At 40.8% G+C, this 27,210-nt stretch overlaps 1 protein-coding gene and 1 pseudogene across 2 annotated transcripts in view; both read left to right on the forward strand.

Annotated features, from left to right (window-relative positions):
- Positions 1-27,210, forward strand: part of MCF2 (MCF.2 cell line derived transforming sequence) — a 66,722-nt gene that overhangs the window by 16,664 nt on the left and 22,848 nt on the right. For both annotated transcript variants that reach the window (XM_067023357.1, XM_067023358.1), the window contains exons 7-20: positions 2,266-2,385; positions 3,864-4,055; positions 5,625-5,816; positions 7,114-7,285; positions 8,770-8,817; positions 11,603-11,640; positions 14,699-14,787; positions 16,019-16,085; positions 16,750-16,865; positions 16,981-17,050; positions 18,821-18,913; positions 23,497-23,589; positions 24,332-24,457; positions 25,328-25,549. In XM_067023357.1, the coding sequence (XP_066879458.1) occupies positions 2,266-2,385; positions 3,864-4,055; positions 5,625-5,816; positions 7,114-7,285; positions 8,770-8,817; positions 11,603-11,640; positions 14,699-14,787; positions 16,019-16,085; positions 16,750-16,865; positions 16,981-17,050; positions 18,821-18,913; positions 23,497-23,589; positions 24,332-24,457; positions 25,328-25,549 (1,638 nt within the window). The remainder of the gene's footprint in view (positions 1-2,265; positions 2,386-3,863; positions 4,056-5,624; positions 5,817-7,113; positions 7,286-8,769; positions 8,818-11,602; positions 11,641-14,698; positions 14,788-16,018; positions 16,086-16,749; positions 16,866-16,980; positions 17,051-18,820; positions 18,914-23,496; positions 23,590-24,331; positions 24,458-25,327; positions 25,550-27,210) is intronic.
- On the forward strand, positions 15,610-15,737 carry LOC131749072 (U4 spliceosomal RNA; annotated as a pseudogene).

Here is a 27,210-nt window from a genome sequence, read left to right on the forward strand (position 1 = left end):
TTTTCTTTAATGGTCAACATCCAAGCTTCTCCCAGTCTCTGTCATAGTGTTTTCCCAGGCATCCAAGGAAAACCCACTTCTCTCTCTTGCACGTGGTCAGCTTGTTTCTACCCGTGAGTGGCTGACTCGTCTGGCAGAGTCAGTTGGGGGAGGGGCACCACGTCCTGGACCCAGGGCTCAGTTACTACCAGCCTTTCCCTCCCGTGATTCAGATTTTGAAGTGCCCTGCTCTCCAAGAAACCTTTCTTAAAGAGAGAATAGGTCCCATTGCTCTTGGGCCTTCCAGATTATTTGTGTCAGTCCCTCCTCCCCAACCAAACGCATGCAAAAACAACACTTCTCCTGAATAGACCCATTGCGCCTCTACTTATGTGTTAATTTGCCTCCAGGTTAAATTCTCGTCCTGTGGTTATGGTCTGTTTCATGAAGTCATTGTTGCCTGCAATCAGTATTGCTGTTGTTTGTCTTGGATTGTAATCTCACTGACACGATCTGTCTCTCATAGTGACATGCAGATGGGTTCTGGATATTTAGGAATTAACTAAATAAAGGCTTATTTGGCAATTCAAACTTACAGGAAAAAATGGAATATTCTCAAACCTGAGATACTCTTGAACAGACAGACTAGGAATATTTTCTTGCATAATCACAGTACAGCGATCAAACTTTGTACATTTACGAATAATGCAATAGTTTTCTAATTATCTGCCATCAGTATTCCGATTTTGTCAATTGACTCAATCATGCCATTTATATCGTTCTCCCCCCTCGGCACAGGATCCGGTCTAGAGGGTCAGGTATTGCATTAAACTGTCACGTGTCTTTAGTCTCCTTTAATCTATAACATTTCCATAGCCTTTCTTTGTCTTTTATGACACTGACATTTTGGAAAAATACAGTCATTTTTAAAATAAAATATTCACCATTTTGAGTTTGTCTGACATTGTCTCATGATTAATCTCCGCATGACCAGCAAGAATATTGCATCAGTGGTGTTGCCTTTGGAGGGTATCACGTCTGCAGGTACATGAGGTCCGTCTACCCCTCATTGTTGGTAGGGCTTTTGATCACCCCGTCAGAGTGTTGTTGAACTTCTCCAGAGCATAGTTACTTTTTTCCCTCTTGCAACTCAATATGTGGGGAGAAAATTTAAAGCCATGCAAATATCTTGCTCCTCATCAAAAATTCCCCATCCAGTTTAGCATCAATTGATGATTCTTGCTTGAAAGTATGATGGTTGTGAAATGCTGATCTTCATATCTATCTCAGTGTAGATACGTTTTGGAGTTGTAACTGTTTCAGGTCCACCAATAGGAACAAGGGTACAAATCATTTTGAAGAAGCTCGGAAAATGTCTATCAAGAATGCTGTTTGAGGGCTTCCCTGGTGGCGCAGTGGTTGAGAGTCCACCTGCCGATGCAGGGGACACGGGTTCGTGCCCCGGTCCGGGAAGATCCCACGTGCCGAGGAGCGGCTGGGCCCGTGAGCCGTGGCCGCTGCGCCTGCGCGTCCGGAGCCTGTGCTCCGCAACGGGAGAGGCCACGACAGTGAGAGGCCCGCGTACCGCAAAAAAAAAAAAAAAAAAAAAAAAAAGAATGCTGTTTGGGGGAGTTCCGTGGCGGTCCAGTGGTTAGGACTCTGCGCTCTCACAGCTAAGGGCCCGGATTCAATCCCTGGTTGGGGAACAAAGGTCCCACAAGCTGTGCGGTGTGGCCAAATAAATAAAGGGGGGTTTTCAAAAAAAAAGAATGCTGTTTGGTATTTATCTATTGGGCTCATGGCTTCCTAGGTTTTAATTCATTACTGTTCTTAACTGTTTTGGTGTTTCCACCTGGCTGCTGTGTCCTTGTGACATGTCCAAACATTTTGATCACTTCTTTACTTCCTGGCATAAAGAGATGTTCCAAACTAATCTTATTCCTACTCTGCTTCAGCCCTGGAGCCAGCCAATTTCCTGCAAAGCCCCGCTTTCTTTTACTGGGAAATGATATTAAAGACCAAGATCTGGGTGCTAGGTGTGCTCATTGCTACTGAAGGGTCTTTGTTTCTAGAACCGTTTACCATAGAGCTAGGGAATATATATGCATGTATATACACGTATATATTCTTCCATACCTGTCCATATACACATGCTCTTACATGTACATAGTGATTTTTCCATATTGATGTTCTTAATTACTAGCATTTACTACAAAACTTGATTATTAAGGGAAAATGCTTAATAATTTATATGCTTTTAAGACTTTTTCTCCCCCTTATTTTTAGCTTGTGAGTGAAGCTGAACTTCTGTTAAACCAACAAGCAGAGTTGGCAGATGTAACAGGGAATATAGCTCAAGTAAAACAAAAAATTAAAAAGTTGGAAAACTTAGATGAAAATTCTCAGGTAAGATTACATTTTAGATGTTCTCTATATTTATGGGGTATAATAGTCACATTTTGATGTTTTTTAGTAATATAAACCCTTATTATGAGTAATCTCTCATAGCAACAATCTGTATAATTGGTTCAGTAATATTGGTCTATATTCTGTTTTGTTCAATGTGGACCTGAGTTGACACTGCAGTTACGTTATATAGTTGTAACTGTTTCGGGCCCACCAATAGGAACAAGAGCATAAATCGTTTCGAAGAAGCTAGAAAAATATCTGTCAGGAATGCTATTTGGTATTTGAAAATGATGGAAACATAACAACATAATTCCTTAAATAACCATCATTTGATATATGCAATTGAACCAAACATAGATTCATACAGACAGATCTACTTAGCCTTACCAGTTGCGTGACCTTGGGTAAATCGATTTCAGTTTTCTAAGCCTCGGTGTCCTCATCTATACATTGGGGATGTAATGACCTACTTTTCAGAGTGATTGTGAGGATTTATTTAGATGCTGTAGATAAAACACATACCTGGGATATATGGATATATAGTAAGTACCCACAAGAGCCAGCTGTCTTTGTTCTGCTGGTCTTAAAGCTTGGACTCATGGCTTTAATACTCAGCACAGTCTAGCTTTGCTCTCCTGTCTCGTATGTGAGAGCAAGGCCATTGCTTTTAAGGTGTGTTCTCAGCAAACAAATAGATTTATGGGTGTACCACAAGCATCTAAAAACCAAAACTGAGAGGCAGCAGTTGTGGTGCCCAGTTCTGAAATTGTGCTTGTAGATCTTTGTGATCATGGGGCAACTTACAAATCTTTATGGTATAGGAGAAAGAGAAGGCAAACTGGCTTGCAAACTAGGGAGCTTTGAATTTTTTGTTTGGTTTGGTTTTGTTTGTTTTCATTTTGTTTTGTATAATTTTTAGTTTTGATTGTGGTAAAAGACACACAACATAAAATTTACCATCTTCACCATTTTGAAGTGTACGGTTCATTGAGTATATTCACGTTGTTGTATAACAGATCTCCAGAACTTTTTCATCTTGCACTATACTGGGTGGGGTTGGGGGGCGGTCAGTAGTTGATAGAGTAGAGACTAGGCTGCTGAGATCCCTTTTGACAGGGAAACCCTGTGACCGTCACTTCATGTGTGTAAAGTACTCAGGTAGACCTAACGGGATTTCCAAGACCGAAGTGATATGAAATCCCTTAGCTTTCACTTGGCTTTTGTGTACCTCATTTGATATATGCGGTTCTGTTCTGTGACCAGAAGTGCATGAGCTTCTGATGACATCGCTGCCATAGCTAGTGACTGTAACGGGAGGCTTTTTTTGCAGCCAGCAAAAGTATGACAACGAACTGTATATTTGGCAATATCTGTCTCTGGTTCAACCAATTATGCTTGTTTAATTACGTTCTTTTCTCCACCTCTATACAGACAGAGATCATGCAGTTTTTGTTTCCCTTCTTTCTTAAAATCAGGACCTGTTAGCAAAGGCCCAGTTCGTGATTCTACATGGACACAGGCTCGCAGCAAGTCACCATTACGCCCTGGATTTGATCTGCCAGAGGTGCAATGAGCTACGTTACCTTTCTGATATTTTGGTGAATGAGATCAAAACCAAACGGATACAGCTCAGCAGGACCTTTAAAATGCATAAAATCCTACAGCAGGTAGTGTCATGGGACATGGTGCATTTCTGAAAGAGAAGATACTTTTTTTTTTCCTGGGTCCTTCTCAGAGGCTATGGAGCTAAGGTCTGGTATAGCTTTGGAGTTAAATTTGTGAGAAGTCTGAAGGACTGAGTTTGATCATGCTTGTTTAATCCATCTGCTTTGTAGTATTCGGAGCAGGTCCAGTATTGTACGAATTTTGGCCTCTGTTCTGAATATTGACATGGTGGTGGCAGTGGCTTCCTCTCTATTTTGGGTCCATCTCTGTAGCCTCTGCCCTGGCGATAGTTTGCTATCAGAACACTTAAAAAAGCCCTGGGGGCATTTTGCTAAAGGCTGACACTCATTCCACATTTCATAGTTACAGCAATAACAAATTAAACAGTGATTGGAAACTATTCCTCCATGGCTTGTGGGTCTGACCCCTTTGATGATTAGGTGGTGAAGAGAAGTTGTGATCGTGGCAGTGGAATGTAAAATAGGGGTATCACTTATAGGCATCAGATCTGCATGTGAGCATTCTAATCTGTACATCTCCTTCTCTGGCAAGGAAACTTTTATCCTTGTCCTTGGCAATCATTATGCATTTATATTACACTTGATATTTTGCGAGGAGTTTCATATTTCAATTATTGATTTTGGGAAAATAGCGTGCAGCTGAAGTGCTGGTGTTGAGAGAATGGTCATACACCTGCTGCAGAATGAATTCCTCATTATGAAATGAGTGCAGCACTTCCCAAACTTGGCTGTGTGTCAGAAATACCTGTGGAGACATAGAGACTTGTGGTTGCCAAGGCGGAGGTGGGGTGAGGGAGGGATAGAGTGGAAGTTTCAGATTAGCAGATGCAAACGATTACATATAGGATGGATAAACAACAAGGCCCTACTGTATAGCACAGGGAACTCTATTCAATATCCTGTGATAAACCATAATGGAAAAGAATATGAAAAAGAATGTATGTATATGTATAACTGAATCACTTTTGCTGTGCAGCAGAAATTAACACAACATTGTAAATCAACTATACTTCAATTAAAAAAAAAAGAAGGGCCTTCCCTGGTGGCGCAGTGGTTAAGAATCTGCCTGCCAATGCAGGGGACGTGGGTTCGAGCCCTGGTCCGGGAAGATCCCACATGCCGCGGAGCAACTAAGCCCGTGCACCACAACTGCCGAGCCCGCGTGCCACAACTACCGAAGCCCACGCACCTAGAGGCTGTGCTGTGCAACAAGAGAAGCCACTGCAATGAGAAGCCCACACACTGTAACGAAAAAGAGCAGCCCCCGCTCGCCACAATCAGAGAAAGCCCGCGCACAGCAATGAAGACAACACAGCCCAAAATAAACAAATAAATAAATAATTTTTTTTTTAAAAAAGGAAGTACCTGTGGAATGCTGTAAAAATATACATGCCTGGCTTACAGCCCAGAGCTACTGAATCAGAATTTCTGGGGGTAGAAACCAGATATCTTTTTTTTTTTTTAACAGCTCTGATAACACTCTCCTAAGGGACAAACATATTTCTTCTTTATTCATTCATGGTTTGTGCATGTATGTGATTTGCTCACCAGGCTCTCCAGTGCTGTGATGAAGGAGAGTGCCTTCTGGCTAATCAAGAAATAAATAAGTTTCAGTCTAAGAAGGATGCTCAGAGAGCCCTCCAGGACATTGAAAATTTTCTTGAAATGGCTCTACCCTTTATAAATTATGATCCTGAAACCCTGCAGTATGAATTTGATGTGATTTTATCCCCTGAACTCAAGGTAAGAGGCTTTTGGAGGCAAGAAAACAAATTTTAAAAAACTATAATTGCATTAGTGTTGATAAGAGTTTTACTGCTTCACAGGTAACCTTATATCACATTGCAATTACACAGTTCTCTTAAGGATTAAGGGTTATATCAGAGCCACTGTTAGGCGTCAAAGAATCCAGAGGCTTATGTTTGCCTTATAAGGAAGAGTAATTTCCTTTCTGAGCTCTGACTGCAGTATTTTTAATTTTTTAATTTATTGTTTATTTTTATTTATTTGGCCACACCGCACGGCACGCGGGATCTTAGTTCCCCGACCAGGGATCGAACCCGTTCCCCCTGCAGTGCAAACGCAGAGTCTTAACCACTGGACCGCCAGGGAAGTCCCATGACTGCCTTATTTTTAAACTCTTTTCACATACTGGGAGCTCTCACATACATTTTCTTGTGCATCCTTGGACTAAGGCCCCAAAGTGTCCTAGAATATTGGACCCATATCAAGAACACTCTACCCCAAAGATCTTTCCTTTGTGCTGCAGTGACCACCAGCAGATGCTCTGGGGACACCGATCTGGCTTTCCTACTCAGTTCGAGGAAGAAGAGATGAGGGGAGGCTCTGGGTCTTCTTGGCGAAGGGGGAACAGCAGAGGCTGGTGTTGGCTGGGTAGAGAGCTAGAGGTTAGTTCAGCACCCCCCTGTTGCAGCTGCCATGAAGCCCTGTCTCCGCATTGTGGATAAGAGCATTCGTGATGCTATTTGCTGCTAAAATGTCTCATTGGCCCTTAAGTTTGGAGCAGTATCTAAATCCATTCTAAGCTGCAGATCTGAGGGGAAATGCCCCAGAAGATCAGAAACATGGCGATAACCAAGTGATTCTCTGGCTGCCTCAAATCAGCAGTGGCTCTGAGGAACCTTTTACAACATGGTGAACTATGGAATGTCCTGCAGGCTAAAATATAACGAACTACCGTGATAACACTTAACCTGGTGGCTTTCTCGTACCAAACACGCCTTCTTTTCAGGCCTTGATCCCCTTTCAGCCAATGAAGGGTAAATCACTTTATGCAGTGACCTATTTCGTGACTGCTTGATAAATTTCTTCTTCAAGTTGTTTTGGCTGAGACCTTCTGGTTTTATAACCATGTGAAATAATGCATTAATCTGTTTCCCATTACTTTCCTAAATTTCTTCTAGTTATATATTAAATTCTGTATTAATTTTTTTATCTGTCTGAGTCTGAGAAATGTAATAGGATTTGTAATGACCCCCATTTCAGAAACTATTTCATAGAATTCTTATGCAACCTGCAGGTTCAAATGCAGACCATACAACTCAAGCTTGAAAACATCCGAAGTATATTTGAGAACCAACAAGCCGGTTTCAGAAGCCTGACTGATAAGCATGTGAGGCCAATTCCATTTGTAGTACCTGCTTCTGACAGTTTGATCAGACCTAGAGAACCATTTTTCTCACCTAAACAAGGTAGAGTATCTCACATTCCCCTTTTCTGTCTCTTCTTGCCCTGCTATTGTTTACTTTGTTACTCTTGATGTAAATACTGCACTCATTCTTCAGTCCCGAGAAACTGAAATTTTATTTTTAGCGTCCTTGGTCATGTACAAATTATATTGCACAAGGCAGGAGTTGTGATAGAGATTATCGTACAATAAGGAAACATAGTAGTAGTATAGTATAGTACAGGATGATGAACATCTGGACCGAATTGCCCAGTCTTGCAATGAATATGAACATTATACTAGCGTCAAACTCACCCTTTTCTTCAGCAGGTAGAGGAAAGCATATGAAACTGGTATATACACGCATGCATTTACCACTTCTTGGGATAAACTATTACTTGGTTCTTATAAGCTTCTAGTAAGTGACTGATAAGATAGATAGATAGATATTCAAATGAATTGCCTTTTCTAAATAGGCACAGGTAAATTGAATGGTTTCACTGGTAATTAACTGTTACTAAGTTCATTTACTCGTTTTAATCCCTGTAGACTAGTGTTGAACATGTAATACCCATTTCTGTTTTCTACGTTCTGTGGGAGAAAAGAATTACCCTCACTGTGGTGTTGAGCTACTTTGGAAATAAGATGACTATTGCCCCAAGGTTTTTCTTGAGCTGCCTCTGGGGCCTCTTAGGGGAAAGAAATTTGGCCTTTGGGGCCCTAAGTTAGTTGAGTGGGTGAACATGGGACTAAATTCGATCTCTTTGATCTGAGAGACTCAGACTTCATTAATGATGGGAACTGCTTTGAAAATCAGAGAAAGCCTGAGCCGGGCATAATGAATATAAAAATCCAGCTCAGCCCCAGCATGGATCAGATTAAAACGAGGTGATGAAAGCAGATAACTAGGCTAAGATGATAAAAGTTATATAGTTAATAGCTATTAAATATAAAAATATACTCACAAGTAAAACCATGAACAATGCCATAAATAAATTATACTAAGAAGATGCTGGGAAAAAGAATACAAAGAACAAACAACCAATAGGGGATAAAAACCAACAGCTATGAGAATAAAACTAGAATAGGTTGATATTCCTAAGCAGAAGACAGAGCTCAGAATTCTGGCTCCATTCATGGGTTATGTGACTTAACCTCCTTTGTTGGCTTTGCCTCGGTTTCCTTGTCTGTAAAATAGGAACAATAACACCTACTGATTTCAAAGTGTTGTTGTGAAGACAAAGTGGAAAAAAATTGCAGAATATAAAAACATACTCAATAAACTAGACTATTCTTTCCCTCATGACTAAGGCCTCTGGCTTTATGGTCTTCTGAAAGCTCAGCTCCTCTGAAGGCATTCCGAAAGCGGCATTCCGAAACAGGGCTCTGAAAAGACTGCCCAAGACCCACTCAAGGCCTTAGTCACTAAAAGTACATTTTGTTTTGTGTTGTTTCATTTTTTTTCTTTCTGATATTCTTATTTAATGGCGTTACACTTTCTTTCTGCAGTGGGAGTTGGATACTCTTTCTTTCAAGCATGTAAACTTTTTTCAAAAGGTACCCATCTTTATTACTTTTCATCAGTACATTTTCTGAGTTTGTGTACGTGTGAAAAACCAGTTTGGCATCTAAAACCAGCAGCAATTCATTCTTGCATTCTGTCTGGGATTAACTTTCTCCTTTTTTCCATAATAAGCATCCGTTGTTCTCTCAGTACTAAACTTACCTTGGAAAATAACTATATAAAAAGTAGATTATTCCCTTTCATCAAATGACCACTCATAAGACGAAAACAGGAAAAACAATTGGCCATGTTAAAATAAATCAAGCTTGCTTTCATTGTAGAGACTCTCTGTCACCCAGAATAAAACTATTTGTTGGGAGTAGCTTGAATTTGCCTCGGTTTAGAACTGCCTAATGTATTTATAAGGAAGAAGGCAGCTTACTGAATAAATGACATGGATGGATAAATGATTTTATCTGTTATCCATCATGGTTTCTAAATTAGAGCATTATTTATGCCACAAACACTATTCATTTTACCTAATTGGTCTGTGAGTAGTGGGGATTCTAACAGTTCCAAATAATTCTTCAAGACTTTTAATTGCTAAGCCAAATATATAAGATTTGGTAAAAAAAAAAAAAAAAAAAGATTTGATCAAATCAAGGCATAAGTGTTAATTTTTTATAAAATAAGTCAAACTGTTTTTTTGTTGTTTTTGTTTGTTTATTTTCATTAATTTGCATCAAATAGAATCTTGTATCTAACACAGTGCCTGGCACCTAGCAAGATGTAGTAACTACTTGCTGAATTAACATTTCATACAGAGGGAGGTTATGGAAGAACGTTGTGTGCGAGGGGTAAAATGTGGTTTAAGCTCCCAAATCTGTAGCTCTAGTCTAGATCTTTCTCCTAAACTTCAGAGTCTGCGTTTCCAATTTGCCTCCTTGAATTTCCTATCGGCAGCTCAGTCTCAGCCATTCCTCCTGCTCCCCTTTCTCACTCATTCCCGACCTCTCATCGGTCCAGAAAACCCACTTGTTTCCATCCTCCCTGCTAGCCCTCACCGCCACTTCCGGAATCCAGCCTAACAACCATCTGTTGCCTTGGTAACTACAACACTCTCCCAGTTTCCCACTTTCTTTTCTTAAATGCCCCCAGTTGTCTCGCCTTTTGGACTTTACACCTACTGTTCTCTCCTACTCCACTATCAGATTTCCTATCTCTAGCCCTCTTCCTTCAGGTAAGCTTTTCCTTCCTGCCTCTCCTCCTCCCCTGCACCCCAGTTCGGTCAGGTGTTCGTGCTATGGCATAACAAGCCCCTCTTCATTTCTTCTCAGCTTTAGCATCATTGCCTGTTTCCTGTCTCTCTTGCTAGACTGTGAGCTCTGTAAGAGCAGGGACTGTGTGCAGTTCACGTCTGTATGCCCAGCACCAGACACAAAGCTTAGCAGAGAGTATAGGTGCTTAAGAATTATATATATATATATGTATATACATATATATATATAGTCATATTGTTAAAAGAATGAATACATCTACCTTGCTTTTCAGAAAAAGATGCATTCTTCATATGTTGTGTATATATTCCTTTTTCATCTGTTAATGTATTTGCAAAGAATGAATTAGTAAAGCTAATAAGTAAAGCTCCCTAAGTTTCCTTTATAAGTACCTTTGGATGTCTGTATATCAAGTTTCTTTAAAGTGATGGGTATCAGAGTATTTATTGAGAAATTGATTTTATATGGTACTTGCCAGTAAGTCTAATTTATATTTATCTATTTACATATATATCGTGTAAAGGTAAATATTCCCATATAGAATATATTTTTAAGTAAATGAAAGTGCAGGATAAGATTTAGAGAACTTAACTAGAGTCTTTCCCTGAGTGGGCCTTGTAATGGCTCCCACCGAGGAGGAAAGGACAAAAAGTCTATTCCTTCCAGCAGCCCTGAGAATTCGGAGCCTAAACGGCCTAGTCTTTGACTGGACCATGCCCTGGGCTGTGGAGGAACGTCTGGACTCCTTTTTTTTTTTTTTTTGGACTCCTTTCTTAATAATACAGGAGCTCACCCTTTGTAAACAAAACTGAAAGATTAAACAGAAAGAAAAAGAAAGATTACATAGGAAGAACAGAAAGATGACAGCTTGGAATTTTGATATAAAGTATTTCTTTTGTTTTATTTGGTTTTCTTTTAGCATGTTAATGTGCTTCAGAAATGTTGTTTTATATAGTGGTTAGAAACACGGATTCTGATAGTAGACTGTATGGATTTGGGTACCACTTTTGCTTCTTGGACAAGATATTAAGCTTAGTTACCTATAAAATGGGGATAGAAGTAGTACTTATCGCTTAGGGTCGATCAGAGGGTTAAAAAAAGAAAATGCACGTGTAGGGCTTAGAATAGTGCCTGGCATGTAGTAAGTGCCAAATAAATGTCAGAGGCTATAACTGTTAGTTAAATTGAGATTTTTTTTCCGAAATTCTTTTTGATTCAGTTAATCGGTGAGCTACGATCTGATTAAATGCTTATGTTATCAGAATGCACACCAACCCTGCAAATAATCATGGGTACAAACACCTAGCTTCGTGCTTGCTTGGCAGTCCAGCAAATGTTTGATGAATGAGAGAATGGGTGAATACATAGCAAGATCATGCTCTGTAAGAACTTGAAATCATATAAATAAGTCTAACTAATCATCTGTTATGTATAGTGTGATTTAAAAATACTAATATAAACGTGATGGAACATTGTCTGTCTAACACACATGCACGTGTTTTTATGAGAAGTGTTGATGTTAATTCTCATTTGAAATTCTTCTTTCATATTTCTCTACCAGGGAGGAAGACTTGGAGACAAAGTCAGAGCAACATAAAAGTAAATATCATTAATTAATTCAAAATTGGCCTTATTGCTGTAGTTGCAGAATTGGGATAGGGGCTAAAACCATATTTTTTCATTCACTAAACCAATATTGTGCATTTGAAAGCCTATTTCATCTAAAAGAAAAAGCTGCTGTTACATTGCGTCTAATAGCAGTACTGGCATAGGCCCAGATATATGAGCAGTTTCTCAAGTCTTGGCTCAAGTTCAGAACAATTGCTGTAGAACATCTCACATAAGTTCCAGCTTCTCATTCCTGCCCCCACCTCAGTGCCCCTAAACAATTGTTGCATCTTCTCACTAAAGGAGATTTCTTTCATAAGTGATTCCAGTCCTGCAAGTATGAAACATGGACAAAGGACAGATTCTAATGGAACATCCCCTGGGCTCAAAAAAGACATCTAGGGGCTTCCCTGGTGGCGCAGTGGTTGGTTGAGAGTCCGCCTGCCGATGCAGGGGACACGGGTTCGTGCCCCGGTCTGGGAAGATCCCACATGCCGCAGAGCGGCTGGGCCCGTGCACCACAACTACTGAGCCTGCGCTCTAGAGCCCACGACTCACAACTACTGAGCCCACGTGCTGCAACTACTGAAGCCCGTGCGCCTAGAGCCCATGCTCTGCAACAAGAGAAGCCACCGCAATGAGAAGCCCGTGCACTGCAATGAAGAGTAGCCCCCGCTCGCTACAACTAGAGAAAGCCCGTGCACAGCAACAAAGACCCAATGCAGCCAAAAATAAAATAAATTTAATAAATTTGAAAAAAAAGAAAATACTATAAAGAGGGAGCATGTTAATGGTGGCTGACCATGGGCTTGACTCTGTTTCATCACTTACTGGGTGACCTTGGCCCTGTTGCTAAACCTCTCTGAGCCTCAGTTTTCCCATCTGTAAGACAGGGATGGGGATCAGTGTGCCATCGCTTGCTAAATTGCTATGCGGATTAGATATAATGAGGTGTGCTGAGCACCTAAGACAGTGCCTGCTCAATATATAGAAAGCAGTCAATGAATGTTTGTTCCTTTCTACATGTATCGGTAATAAGTAGGTCTATCGTGTGGAGATGCTTTTCAGTTGATAGATCCTGTACTTCATTTTCGGTTGTAGCTATTAAGAAGTAACACTACATTTACTTGGGGGTTAGGCTTTTTGCAAGCTCAGCTGTCCAATATAGCCAAGATCCCTGGAATACGCTCCCAAAGAGCAAATAACCATCACAAGTCTCATGCAGTCGACTCAGTAGGGCACTCCAAGTCCTGTGGAGTCTGCAAAATAAGGCAGCGGTTTAGGATCAGGGAGGTCACTGACATGTGGCAGAGAGCAGAGAAAGATGAACAGGTCACAGCCATTTCAAGACACAATAGACAGTTTTGCACGTCTTGTTGGCCCTGGAGTGTGTCATTAGCTTTTATCATATCATTCATGTTCATGATGATGCCGCTGAGCCATTGGGAAAAGGGTCAGTGATACTGTGTGTCCTTGGTTAAATAATTCAAGGATTGATGTGATATTTGCTATCCAGATTTCCATAAAAAATCAGTAAGGTTAGGGACTTCCCTGGTGGCACAGTGGCTAAGACTCCAAGCTCCCAATGCAGGGGGCCTGGGTTTGATCCCTGGTCAGGGAACTAGATCCCACATGCATGCTGCAACTACGAGTTTGCATGCCACAACTAAGGAGCCGGCGAGCCACAAGTGAGGAGTCCACCTGCTGCAACTAAGACCCAGCGCAAGCAAATAAATAAATACATACATATTTTTAATAAGATCAGTAAGATTAAAAAGCCATGTTGGTTCTTCAATGAATAAACTTTAGTTATCTGGACAATCAACTTTTTTGGCAGCGGGGTAGGGGGCGTGCTGCATGGCATGCGGGATCTTTTTTTTTTTTTTTTTTTTAATTTTGGCTGCATTGGGTCTTCGTTGCTGCGCGTGGGCTTTCTTTAGTTGCAGCGAGCGGGGGCTACTCTTCGTTGCGTTGTGAAGGCTTCTTATTGCAGTGGCTTCTCTTGCTGCGGAGCATGGGCTCTAGGCGCGCCGGCTTCAGTAGTTGCAGCACGTGGGCTCAGTAGTTGTGGCTCATGGGCTCTAGAGTGCAGGCTCAGTAGCTGTGGCATGCGGGCTTAGTTGCTCCATAGCATGTGGGATCTTCCTGGACCAGGGATTGAACCCATGTCCCCTGAATTGGCAGGCTGATTCTTTTTGTTTGTTTGTTTGGTACGCGGGCCTCTCACTGTTGTGGCCTCTCCCGTTGCGGAGCACAGGCTCCGGACGCGCAGGCTCAGCGGCCATGGCTCGCGGGCCCATCCGCTCTGCGGCACGTGGGATCTTCCCGGACCGGGGCACGAACCCGTGTCCCCTGCATCGGCAGGTGGACTCTCAACCACTGCGCCACCAGGGAAGCCCGGCAGGCTGATTCTTAACCACTGCACCACCAGGGAAATCCCGGCATGCGGGATCTTAGTTCCCCAACCAGGGATCGAACCCGTGCCCCCTGCAGTGGAAACACAGAGTCTTAGCCACTGGACTGCCAGGGAAGTCCCAGTACAATCAGCTTTTTATGAATTAACCTCATTTTCCTGAAGTACCAAAGAAATGAAACATTACTTAACATATAAAGTAAATGGTAATGAATATCTTAAATCTGTCCTCTTAGGCAACTAAAATCATTTTTTAACTAGTACATGTCAAGGTTATTTCTGAAAAAATCATACTCATAGTGTTACTTTTCAGTTTATCTATACAGTTAGAACGTAGAAAGAAAACTTAATTTGAGCTAGAGTTCCATGAAAAAGAACTATAGGGGCTTCCCTGGTGGCGCAGTGGTTGGGAGTCCGCCTGCCGATGCAGGGGACACGGGTTCGTGCCCTGGTCCGGGAGGATCCCGCGTGCCGCGGAGCGGCTGGGCCCGTGAGCCATGGCCGCTGAGCCTGTGCGTCCGGGGCCTGTGCTCCGCAACGGGAGAGGCCACAACAGTGAGAGGCCCGCATACCGCAAAAAAAAAAAAAAGAACTATACCTATGTAGATGCTAATTTCACTTTTATTTTCATTTCAGATTGAAGTGGTGCATGATTGTCAGGAGAAGAGAAGTTCTGCTCAGTCCTCCAGTTTGGACAATGACAATAGCCTGGATATTTTAAAGAAGTATCTTTTATTTATTAACATACACCCATGTATACATCTACCAGTAGGAGGCTCTGATTCAGTGTTCAAGGCAAATGTGCTTAGAATTTTGAGTTCACAGAATGGGGTTCTACTGGATGTGATGAAAAGTACACTAGAGAAGGTGTCAGAAGTCCTGGATTTGGGCCTGGCCAACCTATATTCTGTTTATGTGACTTGAAAATTAACTAGATCTTTTCAGAATCTTAGTCTCCTCTTTTATGAAAGAGGTGAGAGTGAATGGATCAGTGTTTCAAAAACTACAAAGGATTATGTAGATATACAATGTGATTTTTATAGGTGCTAATAAAAATCATTGTTTCATTCACTTTTATATTATTATGTTAATATTCCACACATATGAATATTCACCTTTTAAATTTTATATCACAGACTTTTGAGTAAGTAACCAGTATTTTGGAGCAAGTTATGTATATAGTCAAAGATTGTTAAATGTTAATTCTTAAAAGTGTAAAAATTTAAAAGAGGCCAAGGATAGAAGTTAAATTAAATGGGTAACTTATATTGGGGAGTGAGGAAATAAATTTTAAATATGATGTCAATTAGAAATCACATTGGAAGGAAAATGTGTTTTACTTTAAAGAGAGTAAAAAAAATTACTACAGAAACTTAAGTATGATCTATATTTGGGAAAACCAGTATAATCATGTCTTGGAAAATTTCAGAACATGACTGGGAAAAAAAGGAAAACGTGTGCCTAAAATGCTAATATTATTTTTTTTCTGAGAGAGAGAGAGAGGGAACTATAGCACAGAAACTGTGCTGTTGAAAAAAGTATTCCCAGCTTTTGCACAGTGGCAGTATCATAGCCAATGAGGTTTATTTGAGGCGCGATTATTGCTAATTGAAAAAAGTATTCCCCCAGATTTTTAGGAATAGATTTTGTGAATTTTTGGTAAATGATTCTTAAGCTTAGTGAGTTAGAAATAAGATGGGTTTTTTTTTCTCATTTAAAAATAACTCCTGAGCCCCACTCATCTTTTTAAAAAAAAATTTTTAAGAGTCTTGTGCGTAGTACTTACTCTAGAAACCATAGAATTAATTTTATATTTTGACGATAAAACCAAACCATTGGTAGTTCCCCTGCATTATTAATTTTCATCTTAGACAATTTATAATGATAATAAGTGAAATGTTGCAATACAATTCTAAAGCCATAAAATAACTGACAAATGTGGTCCTTTCATTTTAGCCATGTCCTAAATGAGCTGATACAGACAGAGAGGGTGTATGTTCGGGAACTATTTGCTGTTTTGTTGGTAAGTGACTCAGATCATATTTTCCTGTCTTTTAGGAAGAAGTGCTTTGGGCAGACTTCTCTTTTTGTCTCCTTCCTTGATTGTTAAATGTGCATATTCAGGTTCTCCCTCAGTAGTGAGAATTGTGGGTTCAGAATTTATTACAGAACAGATAAGCTGTTCCCTCAGGAATACAGCAGATTGTTATAATTATTCCCAGGGTGCTTTTAGAGATTGTGATGTAAAGCGTTAAGTATGGAAGAAAAACATTCTCTTGATACAAATGTCATAATATTAATTTGGTCTGAGAAAACCCAAACAATTATTGCCTGTTTAAGGAGAAGTTAATGACCTGTAATATCATTTTTCATACCTGGTTTCTATTTTGTTTCCTATTTTGTTTCTATTTTGTTTTCCTATAAGCTACCCTGAAGGCCAAAGAGCTGTCACTTTATTCTACCCATTGAGTAGAAAACCTTGACTTCCTTGTTCTGCTATCTAAAATAATAATAATAATAATAATAATAGTGGATAACTTTGGAAACTAGAAAATTTGAACGTTAAAATTACAAACAACTTTACCCATTAATCCCATATATGTTCTGCTATACCTATACCTTTGGTGGCCCAATCAAATGTTGATGTAAATATTTTTTAAATGAATAAATATATTTATTTTGGGTAGGGCTATAGAGAGGAGATGGATAATCCAGAGATGTTTGACCTTATACCACCTCTCCTGAGAAATAAAAAGGATGTTCTCTTTGGAAATATGGCAGAAATATATGAATTCCATAACAAGTATGTAATTGCTGAATTGAATTTTCTTTTTCATGATTATTGTTTAAAAGGTTATTGACCAATTTAGCATATTTCACACAAAATCATATCATTTTTTTCTTTGAAATTTTTACAGCATTTTCATGAGCAGTCTGGAAAATTGCGTTGTTGCTCCAGAAAGAGTGGGACCTTGTTTCCTGGAAAGGGTTAGTTCAATGATTATTTCAAAATATATAAATATAGGCCACCAAAAGAGCAGGTCATTTTACAGATTTAGAGACAAGGTAGGCATTCCTTTTTATGTCTTATGTTTTTGGAGGAAACACATCACTCCAGCAAGTATTTGAGGCTAAACCAAGTTTTGTTACAGGAATGGGGTATTCGAACATACAAATGGCCATTGTATTCTGTGGTATCAAATGTTACAATGGCTCAGCTTGTGTCCACTGACCCCTGGGTGATCCCAGGAGTCCAAGGACCATCCTGGCTGTGAAGATGGGAGATTTGGGATCATCTCAGCACAACCATTCTTGGCTTGGTTAATTTTTAGCCTAAGGGATGCCTTGATATTCCCCTCTAATACATGTGAAGTCTTTGAATCAAATGGAGTCTGGCTTTCAGACACCAAGGCATCTATCACAGGAACTTTGCAAAATGGGGAGCTGTGTGTTCCTTTTATTCTACAGGATCATTCAGGGAGGCTCATTTCTCTGCTTCCTAAGAGTGTACTTAGTACAATTGACTTCCCAGGCTTTGCAATCATACTCTCTTCCATTAGAGTTTTCTTCGCTCACAATGTTCTCTGCTTATCTAGTTCCTCCTCTTCTTGAAAGATCAGTTTTGTCTTGATTTGAGAGTCAGTTTGATAGTGGTGATCACTGAAAGCTTCCAGGGAGATATCTTATCTCAGAAAGCGTTTATGGTGTGAGAAGATATTTAAACCATGGCCAAATTCCTCCCCGACTTCCCTAAGCAACAGCAACCTCTCTTTCCTTTGAACTCCTGTAGTACTTAATGTCTGTGCTACTCATTGGGAATTTTACATTACTACGCATCTTTACACATATTCATGAAATCTGCTCCAACTAGATGGAAAGCTCGTTGAGGCAGGGTCCATATCCTATGTATTTTTGTATCTCTGATAAGGTCAGCATGGTTCTTGGCAATCAGTAGGGGTTTGATAAGTGCCTGTGGATCTGTTCATTCATTCGACAGCCATCTACTGAATACCTACTCTGTGCCAAGCACTGTACTAGGCAATGTGGAATACCAAGACCATCCTCATAGAAAGACAGGGAATCCATTGTGTACAGTGTGAGATGCGGTATGTTACAGATATACAAAGGGTCCTAGAGGAGCCAAGAAGAGGTGCATCTGATATTGACTGGAGGTATAAATGATGGCTGCATAGAAGAGATGACTCATGAGATGAATGTTAATGAGTGAGTAGGAGGTAGCCCATTACATGAGGGTCAAATAAAGATGATTCCAGGGAGAGAGAATAGCACGGGCAGATGCCTTGCAATGTTATGGTACGATGATGATGCTCCGAGGAACCGAAGACCTCGGGAGTTACTATCAGTTCATTCACTAGGGAGTCGAGAGACTGAAAGCATAGAAAGAGCATATTTCTTGGTACCCTATTAGCTCATAGTAATGAGAAAAGTAGTCTGTTTTCATAGTTCATTCAAAGAAGGCTTTTCTCCCTCTGACTTTTCTTTTCTCCCTCTACCTCTTAAACTTGGTAAATGGAAGTTATGAAATTCCTTGGATAATTATGTGTCCCTCTACCTGGTCTGGTGGGCACGCTGTTCTAGGACTATAAAGAGGACTTCTGACCAGCTGCCAGTGTGACAGGCCCTTTAGGCCACATTCCCTGTGATGCTTGGCCATACTCACTCTTGCTCAGCCTTCCTTGATAGGAAAAGTACATGCTCACAAATTGCTAATACCCTTGAATTTTCTGTTTATCACAGAAAGACGATTTTCAAATGTATGCAAAATATTGTCAGAATAAGCCCAGGTCAGAGGCAATTTGGAAGAAGTATTCAGAATGTGCCTTTTTCCAGGTATGGTAATTGTTCGGGTATTGTATGTACTCTCTGTGGAAGATACTGGGATATTTCTTATTTATAAATTCATTTTCTGCTTTAAGTAAGTTTTATATATATATATGTACATATATATATACATATATATGTATACACATATATATGTATATATATACATATATATGTGTATATATACATATATATGTATATATATATATATATATACATATATATATATAAAAGCGGTTTGACCCTCCCCCAAATATACATACATGCACACAAACATATATGCTGCTTCCCAGAGGCAACTACTTTCTGCTCTTTTAGCTACTTCTGCCATGATGGAAGATGAGGATTTAGCTTTCTTTCGTTGTTCTTGTTCCCCAGCATGCAAACACAGACACACACACACACACAGACACACACACACACACACTGCTTTTCCTCCAAATAGTCCAATCTAGTTATATTGTGTAACTCTGGTTAGATTGATATACAGTGTTAAATGATTAAGACTATGTCATTTCTGTGCTCAGGTGAATAATGTGGAATAAGACAGTTGCTTTTCCTTCCTTATTGTTTTTCTTACAAGTGCCTTTTTTACTCACTTAATGTTCTAGGTACTTATCCCTCTTCTACCCCAAACTTCCCCAGTTGTGAGAGTTACATCAGTCTCTTCTTAGTACATTTAAACATTATATTTTCTCTGAATTTCATCTTGAAAAAATCTCCCCTGGAGTCTTCTGACCTGCTCATCTAGACTCACTAAGCCCGTTGTGCAGCTGCCATCTTGGAATGTTGGTGAATATCAATTTCGGGGAGTCTGTTCACATGTCTCTTGCCTAGGCTCTCCTGTTTCCTCGGTGCCATATCTGTCTCTTCCTTGTTTTATTAACTTGTTCAGCGGAATACATCCTCCAGTAGCTTTACTGAGAAAGTGTGCGTGATTGGTAAATGTTTTTGAGAGCTTGCATGTCTGCGAGTGTCTTTATTCTACCCTAACACTTGATTGTTAGCTTGACTGGGTATAGAGTTCTATGTAAGAAATAATTTTCCTCAGAATTTTGAAGGTATTTGCTCCATTGTTTTCTAGTTTCCAGTGTTGCTGTTAAGAAATCTTATGCCATTTTGATTTTTGTTCCTTTGCATGTGACCTAGTTTTGTCCTCTCTATGAAAGCTTATGGGAGCTTCCTTTATCCTCAGGGTTCTGAAATATCACAGTGCTGTGCCATTATCCAATCTTATGGTGATCCCTTTGAATTTGGAACCCCTTGTCCAAATTTACTTGGATTTTTTTTCCTTCGATTTTCTCCACACAATTTTCTCCATTTCCTCTTTCTGGAATTTCTATTGTACAGATGTTGGAGATTCTGGACCAGTCCTCTAATTATCATTTCTTTCTGTGTTCTGGGTCTTTGTCTTGTTGCTGTATCTTCTGGGATTTACCTTCCAGTCCTTCTGTTGAGGGTTTTGTTTCTGCCATCATGTTATTAATTTTGAAGAGCCTCTACCCTTTTTTGTTCTCTGAATGTTCCTTTCAGTACAACCCTGTTTATGTTTCATGAATTCAATATCTTTACTTATCTATATGAGGAGAATTATAATAGATTTTCCTTTTTTTTTTTTTTTTTTTTGCGGTACGCAGGCCTCTCACTGTTGCGGCCTCTCCCGTTGCGGAGCACAGGCTCCGGACGTGCAGGCTCAGCGGCCACGGCTCCGAGGCCCAGCCGCTCCGCGGCACGTGGGATCCTCCCGGACCGGGGCACGAACCCGTGTCCCCTGCGTTGGCAGGCGGACTCTCAACCACTGCGCCACCAGGGAAGCCCTAGATTTTCCTTTTAAAAATAGCTTTCTCCTCCTTGCAGAGTTTCTGTTGTCTTCATATTGCTTTTCTTCTCTTTTCTTTTCTTTTTTTTTTTTTTTGTTTCTTTCACTTTCCTCAAATGTCTGGTGATATTTGGTTGTCCACTTGCATTAGGAATAAGCACTAAAGAGCTCACTGGAAGTTTCCTGTGCTTATGTGGGTTTATTGACCATGGTCCTCACTGTTGGGGCCTTGGAGGATCCCCAAGACCTGTATGTTTAGGTCCTTTTGCTCAGGCTGGTCAGATTCTCCAGTCTGCTACCTGGAGAATAAGGATCTGGCTGCCAGTGTTCTGGTAGCCAAGTGGGGGGAAAGGTTGAGAGTCTCTTAGTTGGTACATAAATATTCAAGTAATCTCTTTGCTTTCAATATGGTATGATGCCGTCAGCTGGACCTGGTATTCCCTAGTCCAAAGGCCCTCCGTTTTACTCTTTTCCGATAAACATCCTTTCTTCTGCTATGGGGACAAGGGCAGCAGCCACCCAGTTTTGCACAGTGGCATGCTGTCCAAGACGCTTACTGTTGCTGCTGCTGACAGTGCTACTTTGTTTAGATTTAATGCTCATTTAGTTCTTTTTTTTTTTTTTTTTTTTTGGTAACAGCTTTGTTGAGATGTAATTAAAATAACACAAAATTCACCCTCTGAAAATGTACAATTCAGTAGTTTCACTCTATTCACAACATTGTGCAACCATCACCACTGTCAACTGAAGAACATTTTCATCACTCCCAAAAAAATACCTTTTACAGTCACCTCCCATTTTCCCCCAAGCCCCACAGCTCTCTGCAATTACGGAGCTACTTTCTGTCACTATAGATTTGCCCGTTCTGAACATTTCATACAAATGGAATCTTAAAATACGTGACCTTCTGTGTCTGGCTCCTTTCACTCAGCATCGTATTTTCACAGTTCATCCATGTTGTAGCAAGTGTCAGAACTTCATTCCATTTTACGGCCTAATAATATTCCATTGTATGGATGGATATTCCACATTTTTTTTACCCATTCGTCAGTTGATGGACGCTTGGGTTGTCTCCACCTTTTGTGTACAAGTTTTTTTTTTTTTTTTTCCGCGGTATGCGGGCCTCTCACTGTTGTGGCCTCTCCCGCTGCGGAGCGCAGGCTCCGGACGCGCAGGCTCAGCGGCCATGGCTCATGGGCCCAGCCGCTCCGCGGCACGTGGGATCCTCCCGGACTGGGGCACGAACCCGCGTCCCCTGCATTGGCAGGCGGACTCTCAACCACTGCGCCACCAGGGAAGCCCCTTGTGTACAAGTTTTTGTGTGGACGTTATTTTCATTTCTCTTTGCCATAGACCTGGGTGTGAAATTGCTAGGTCATATGGTAATTCTGTTAACTTTTTGAAGAACTGTTGGGTTGTTTTCCAAAGTTGCTGCACCTTTTTACATTCCTACCATCGGTGTATGAGGGGCCTGATTGCTCCACACCTCTCCCAACACTGGTTAGTATCTAATTACTTCTTAAACAAACTTTTAAAATTACTTCTTGGGCTTCCCTGGTGGCGCAGTGGTTGAGAATCCGCCTGCCGATGCAGGGGACACGGATTCGTGCCCTGGTCCGGGAAGATCCCACATGCCGCGGAGCAACTAAGCCCGTGAGCCATGGCCGCTAGGCCTGCGCGTCCGGAGCCTGTGCTCCGCAACGGGAGAGGCCACAGCAGTGAGAGGCCCGCATACCGCAAAAAAATAAAAAATAAAAAATAAAAAATAAAAATAAAATTACTTCTTAAACAGCCATCTTTTTTCAAACCCCACCTTCATCTCCAACTTCCAGAGGTACTTGATTCTGGAGTCTTTGTGGAGGAGGGGAAGTGTGTTCTTTAACATAAATTGAGTTGTTCCTTGGCTTTTCCCTCTTCCAGTTTCCAAATTTTGTCATGTTTTTCCCTCTTTCATCTTTGTAACTTTGGGTTTTTCGTTGTAAAAATGACTTTTCCATCACTTTAATTGGGTTTCATGAGTGGAGAGCTAAATACATGTATCAGTCCACCATTTTAACCATAAAAGTTGATCATCGAATTAGATTATGTATTGGACTTTATCACATACAGAGGAGGGTCCTGGATCTTCCATAGATATCTCCTCTCCCATTCCCTTTGTGTTCTGCACTTCCTATACGCAGATTTCATCCTAAACAGCTCCATCTTGCCCTAATTATGGACCCTACAATGTTCCCAGGACCCAAAGTCATGGCTCTTATATTTACAGTGGCAGCAAGCCAATAATCAGATGAAATGTAGCACCAGTTGATAAGGGCTGTATTTTTCTTGTGACATTTAAAAAACTCTTCTCATACCCAGTCTGATTTATATTCAGTACAACCTATTTCTTTTCTGGGTCTTGGCCTGCAGAGCTGAGGCTTTTGTTAATTTTCTTGGATACTTTGAAGAACTTTTTGGTCATGTTAACCTATGGTCATTCATTGCTTTCTTACTTTTTAAGCATTCCACATCATTGTGAATTTATACATAAAAACCTTTTAGTCTTTGAAATTTGGGGATTTTCTACCTCTCCGATCCTCGAAATAAAGTTTACTGTAGTTTTTTAAACATACTGCATCTTACAATTTCCATACCATATATAACAGCAATTTTTCTGGTAAATTTGCCTTGAGATGTAAGAAACATGCGTGCATTGGGTCTAATCAATGAACATCTGACGTTTTCATAGGTAAATGTCAATTTAAATTTATTGATAATTGTATTTTAATGACAGGAATGTCAAAGAAAATTAAAACACCGACTTGGTCTAGATTCCTATTTACTGAAACCAGTGCAACGGATTACTAAATATCAGTTACTGTTGAAGGTAATTGCATGAAACATTTGTTTCTTTCTTTACTTACTTCTTTGGGGTCAAATGTGGCAAAGCCATTAAAACGGAAGCAGCTGACTAGTGAGCGCTAGAAATTGGGAGGCTTCCTGACTTGGGCAGCTGGGTTTAGCAGTTGAATCAATGCTTCTAGCTATTTAACTGTCCATACAAGTTACACTGACATATAACCCTGACTGCAGAACTTATACTGTTGTTAAGCAGAACTAAACAAATATACTTTTGAGACTGTTATTTCCTATGGTCCTTCTCAATGAAAAATGAAGATGGCACACCTCTGAGTAATGTGAAAGGATTCCAAAAATGTCACGTTAAGTATCAATACAACATAGCTTGTTTTAAAATGCCTTTTTACAATGTTCTATGGTATATGCATAATGAATAAAATGAATTGCTGTAAGTGGAGGACCAAAAAAATGTGTACTTGCTTTAAAAACAGATCTCTAGCGTGTCCTAATACCTATTGTTCTCCAGTTCCAGAAGCATTGAATGCCCTTTGCTTTCTACTGTTTAGCCACTATTCCATTTCTTCCCCAGTTTTGACATTGTTATTAAATATAGTATTAATGTGACAGATAGCATATGAAAGAAATTACTCGAAAAACTGCCATTATCTTTGGATTCCTCCTTGAAAGCGTGTTAGCCAAAAATGTATTCATTTTCTCCAGTTATTGATATCTGCCTAATATTAAGTTTAATTCTTGACTTCTAATTACAGGAGCTATTAAAATATAGCAAAGACTGCAAAGGATCTGTACAATTAAAGGAGGCACTTGACATGATACTGGATTTACTGAAGTCAGTTAATGACTCAATGCATCAGATTGCAATAAATGGCTATATCGTAAGTAAATCATAATGATTGTTGCAGTTTTACAGGGTAAGCATGTTAACATCTCTTTCTTCCTCTCCTGGAATCAACTGAGAAATAAGATGTAAGAGGCAGACAAATGAAGGATCCGAATGTCAGCATTATTACTTATGATGCTAAATGGAAAATTGGCTTCAGATCAGCAGCCAAATGGATTTACGACATTCCCCTTGTCCCTAACAAGTGCAGACCTTGGGAGATCCCGCTTACTGGAATGTTTGGGTCTATTCTAAGGAGGCATATGGTCCCGGAATTGCTCTTTGCCTCAGTCCAGGATAGAGATGGAAGAAAGAGATCAAATCTTTAGAGTAACTGCCCCCCGTGGGAAAACTTGGACTGGGAGAGGTCATTTACCAATTAGGATTGAGGAAGTAATGGAAACATGAAGCCAGGGGAAAAGGAGGCTTCTTCTATCTCCTGGTCCCACAGTCATTTTGTAACTGGGTGACACATGGCATGTTTTCCTGTGAAAAGTTATGATGGATGAAACTTTAAAAACTATAAATTAGGGCTTCCCAGGTGGCGCAGTGGTTGAGAGCCCGCCTGCCGATGCAGGGGACGCGGGTTCGTGCCCCGGTCCGGGAGGATCCCACGTGCCGCGGAGCGGCTGGGCCCGTGAGCCACGGCCGCTGAGCCTGCGCGTCCGGAGCCTGTGCTCCGCGACGGGAGAGGCCACAGCGATGAGAGGCCCGCGTACCGCGGAAAAAAAAAAAAAAAAAAAAAAGAACAACTATAAATTACGCTTCAGGGTTTTAGTAACTCAATGTAAACACTGTAATATTGATGTCAGAGATCTGAATGTTGCTCTGCCTTGTACTAATGAGTGTGGGTTTTCCATTCCAGGGAAACTTAAATGAGCTGGGCAAGATGATAACGCAGGGTGCATTCAGCGTTTGGATTGGACACAAGAAAGGCGCTACAAAGATGAAGGATTTTGCTAGATTCAAGCCAATGCAGCGGCACCTTTTCTTGTACGAAAAAGCCATTGTTTTTTGTAAAAGGCGTGTTGAAAGCAGAGAAGGCTCTGATCGATACCCGTCATACAGTTTTAAGCACTGTTTGAAAGTAAGACTGTTTGAATTGTGTAACGTAATAGTCTTTCATATATACATATACTGTATTCCAGTTCGTATACTTTTTCAGCTCAGATGACTGTGCTGAAGAAGTATATATACTCTTATACTTTAGTTGCACATCTTTTTTTTAAAAGAAAATCTTTTTTAAAAAATCGAGGTATAACTGACATATAACATTACATTAGTTTCAGGTGTACAGTGTAATAATTCAATATTTGTATATGTTGTGAAACGATCACCACAAGTAACATCCATCACCGCACGTAGTATTATTAACCGTGGTGCCCATAGTGACCATGCTGTGTATTACATCCCTAGGACTTATTTATTTTATAACTGGAAGTTTGTACCCTTTGAGTCCCCCTTCACCACCCATTTCGCACACTCCCACGCATGGAACCTTAAGTAGAAATCTTAGAGAGAAGTCAGGTGAAGCAGAACTTTTCTGCCTGAAATGAGAGCCACGGAGGGCGGACCCTGGCCTCCTTCCTTTCCTCTCTCACGTCAGTCCCAGGCAGTCCGCTAGGGGGCGCCCTAGACTCCTGCGCGGCACAGTTTGAAATTGTGGGCAGTGACCCAGGCTCCCCCGTTAGCACTCTCTTACCAGTGGCACCAGGTGGAGTTCTTGGTCTTGGTAGCAAGGAGCTTTTCTCATACGGGAGAGTCATGGAGGAAAGAGTTTCTTCCTTTTTTTCCGTGTGATTTAAAAATGGATCACTTTTGTGGCTGGCACATTCCCATTGTATCCCTCCTCCATCCCCTCCCTTCCCGGGTGTCCAAAGCCACCTACAGCTGAATCCTGCCCATGCCTGTCCTGTCCGATCCTTAGAAATTACTTTTCTTCTCTCCCGTAACCCAAACTGCCATTGTGTCCTAATGTTAGTTCGGTATTAACATGAGAGCAGTATTGTTTGAGGAAGTTACTGGCAATCCAGTGACACTCCCAGCTGGTTTTGACATTTGACAAGAGGAACCTCCAATCCACATGAGTCTGTAATTGGCAAATTTGATTTTGTTCACACCTAATTAATTTTATCTTTCAAGTTCTACATTGTAAAAGCGGTATGGAATTTGTTGAAGAAAATTTGGAAAATGGAGAAAATTATGACCCTTGACTCCCCAGCCACTGTTTCTTGGTTGTTAGCATGTTGAGAATTGATGCGATGTCCAGCAGTGGTAATGGAGAGGACGTGCCATGTGTCCTGAGCCAGGCCCGAGGGCTTTGTGTCAGGAGGCCACCCGAGAAGCAGGCCCTGCTTTTGATTCTTCCCAGAGGCCAATGACCCCATGCTGTTCCTAACGGGGTTCCTGCCCAGGGTTAGGTCTCTGACTTCTTCCTACTGTCTACTTTCCCTGCTTCACTTCTGAACCCACAGCAGTGGCTGCTCAAAACCCTCACTGTTTTCATAAAAAATGCCCAGTTGCTCCTTTTAAAAAATTAATTAATTAATTAATTAATTTTTGGCTGCGTTGGGTCTTCATTGCTGTGCACAGGCTTTCTCTAGTTGTGGCGAGCGAGGGCTACTTTTATTTGCAGTGCGCGGGCTTCTCGTTGCAGTGGCTTCTCTTGTTGCGGAGCACGGGCTCTAGGCGTGCGGTCTTCAGTAGTTGTGGCACGTGGGCTCACTAGTTGTGGCTCGCGGGCTCTAG

Source organism: Kogia breviceps, chromosome X, assembly GCF_026419965.1.
Source record: "Kogia breviceps isolate mKogBre1 chromosome X, mKogBre1 haplotype 1, whole genome shotgun sequence".
NCBI lineage: Eukaryota > Metazoa > Chordata > Mammalia > Artiodactyla > Physeteridae > Kogia > Kogia breviceps.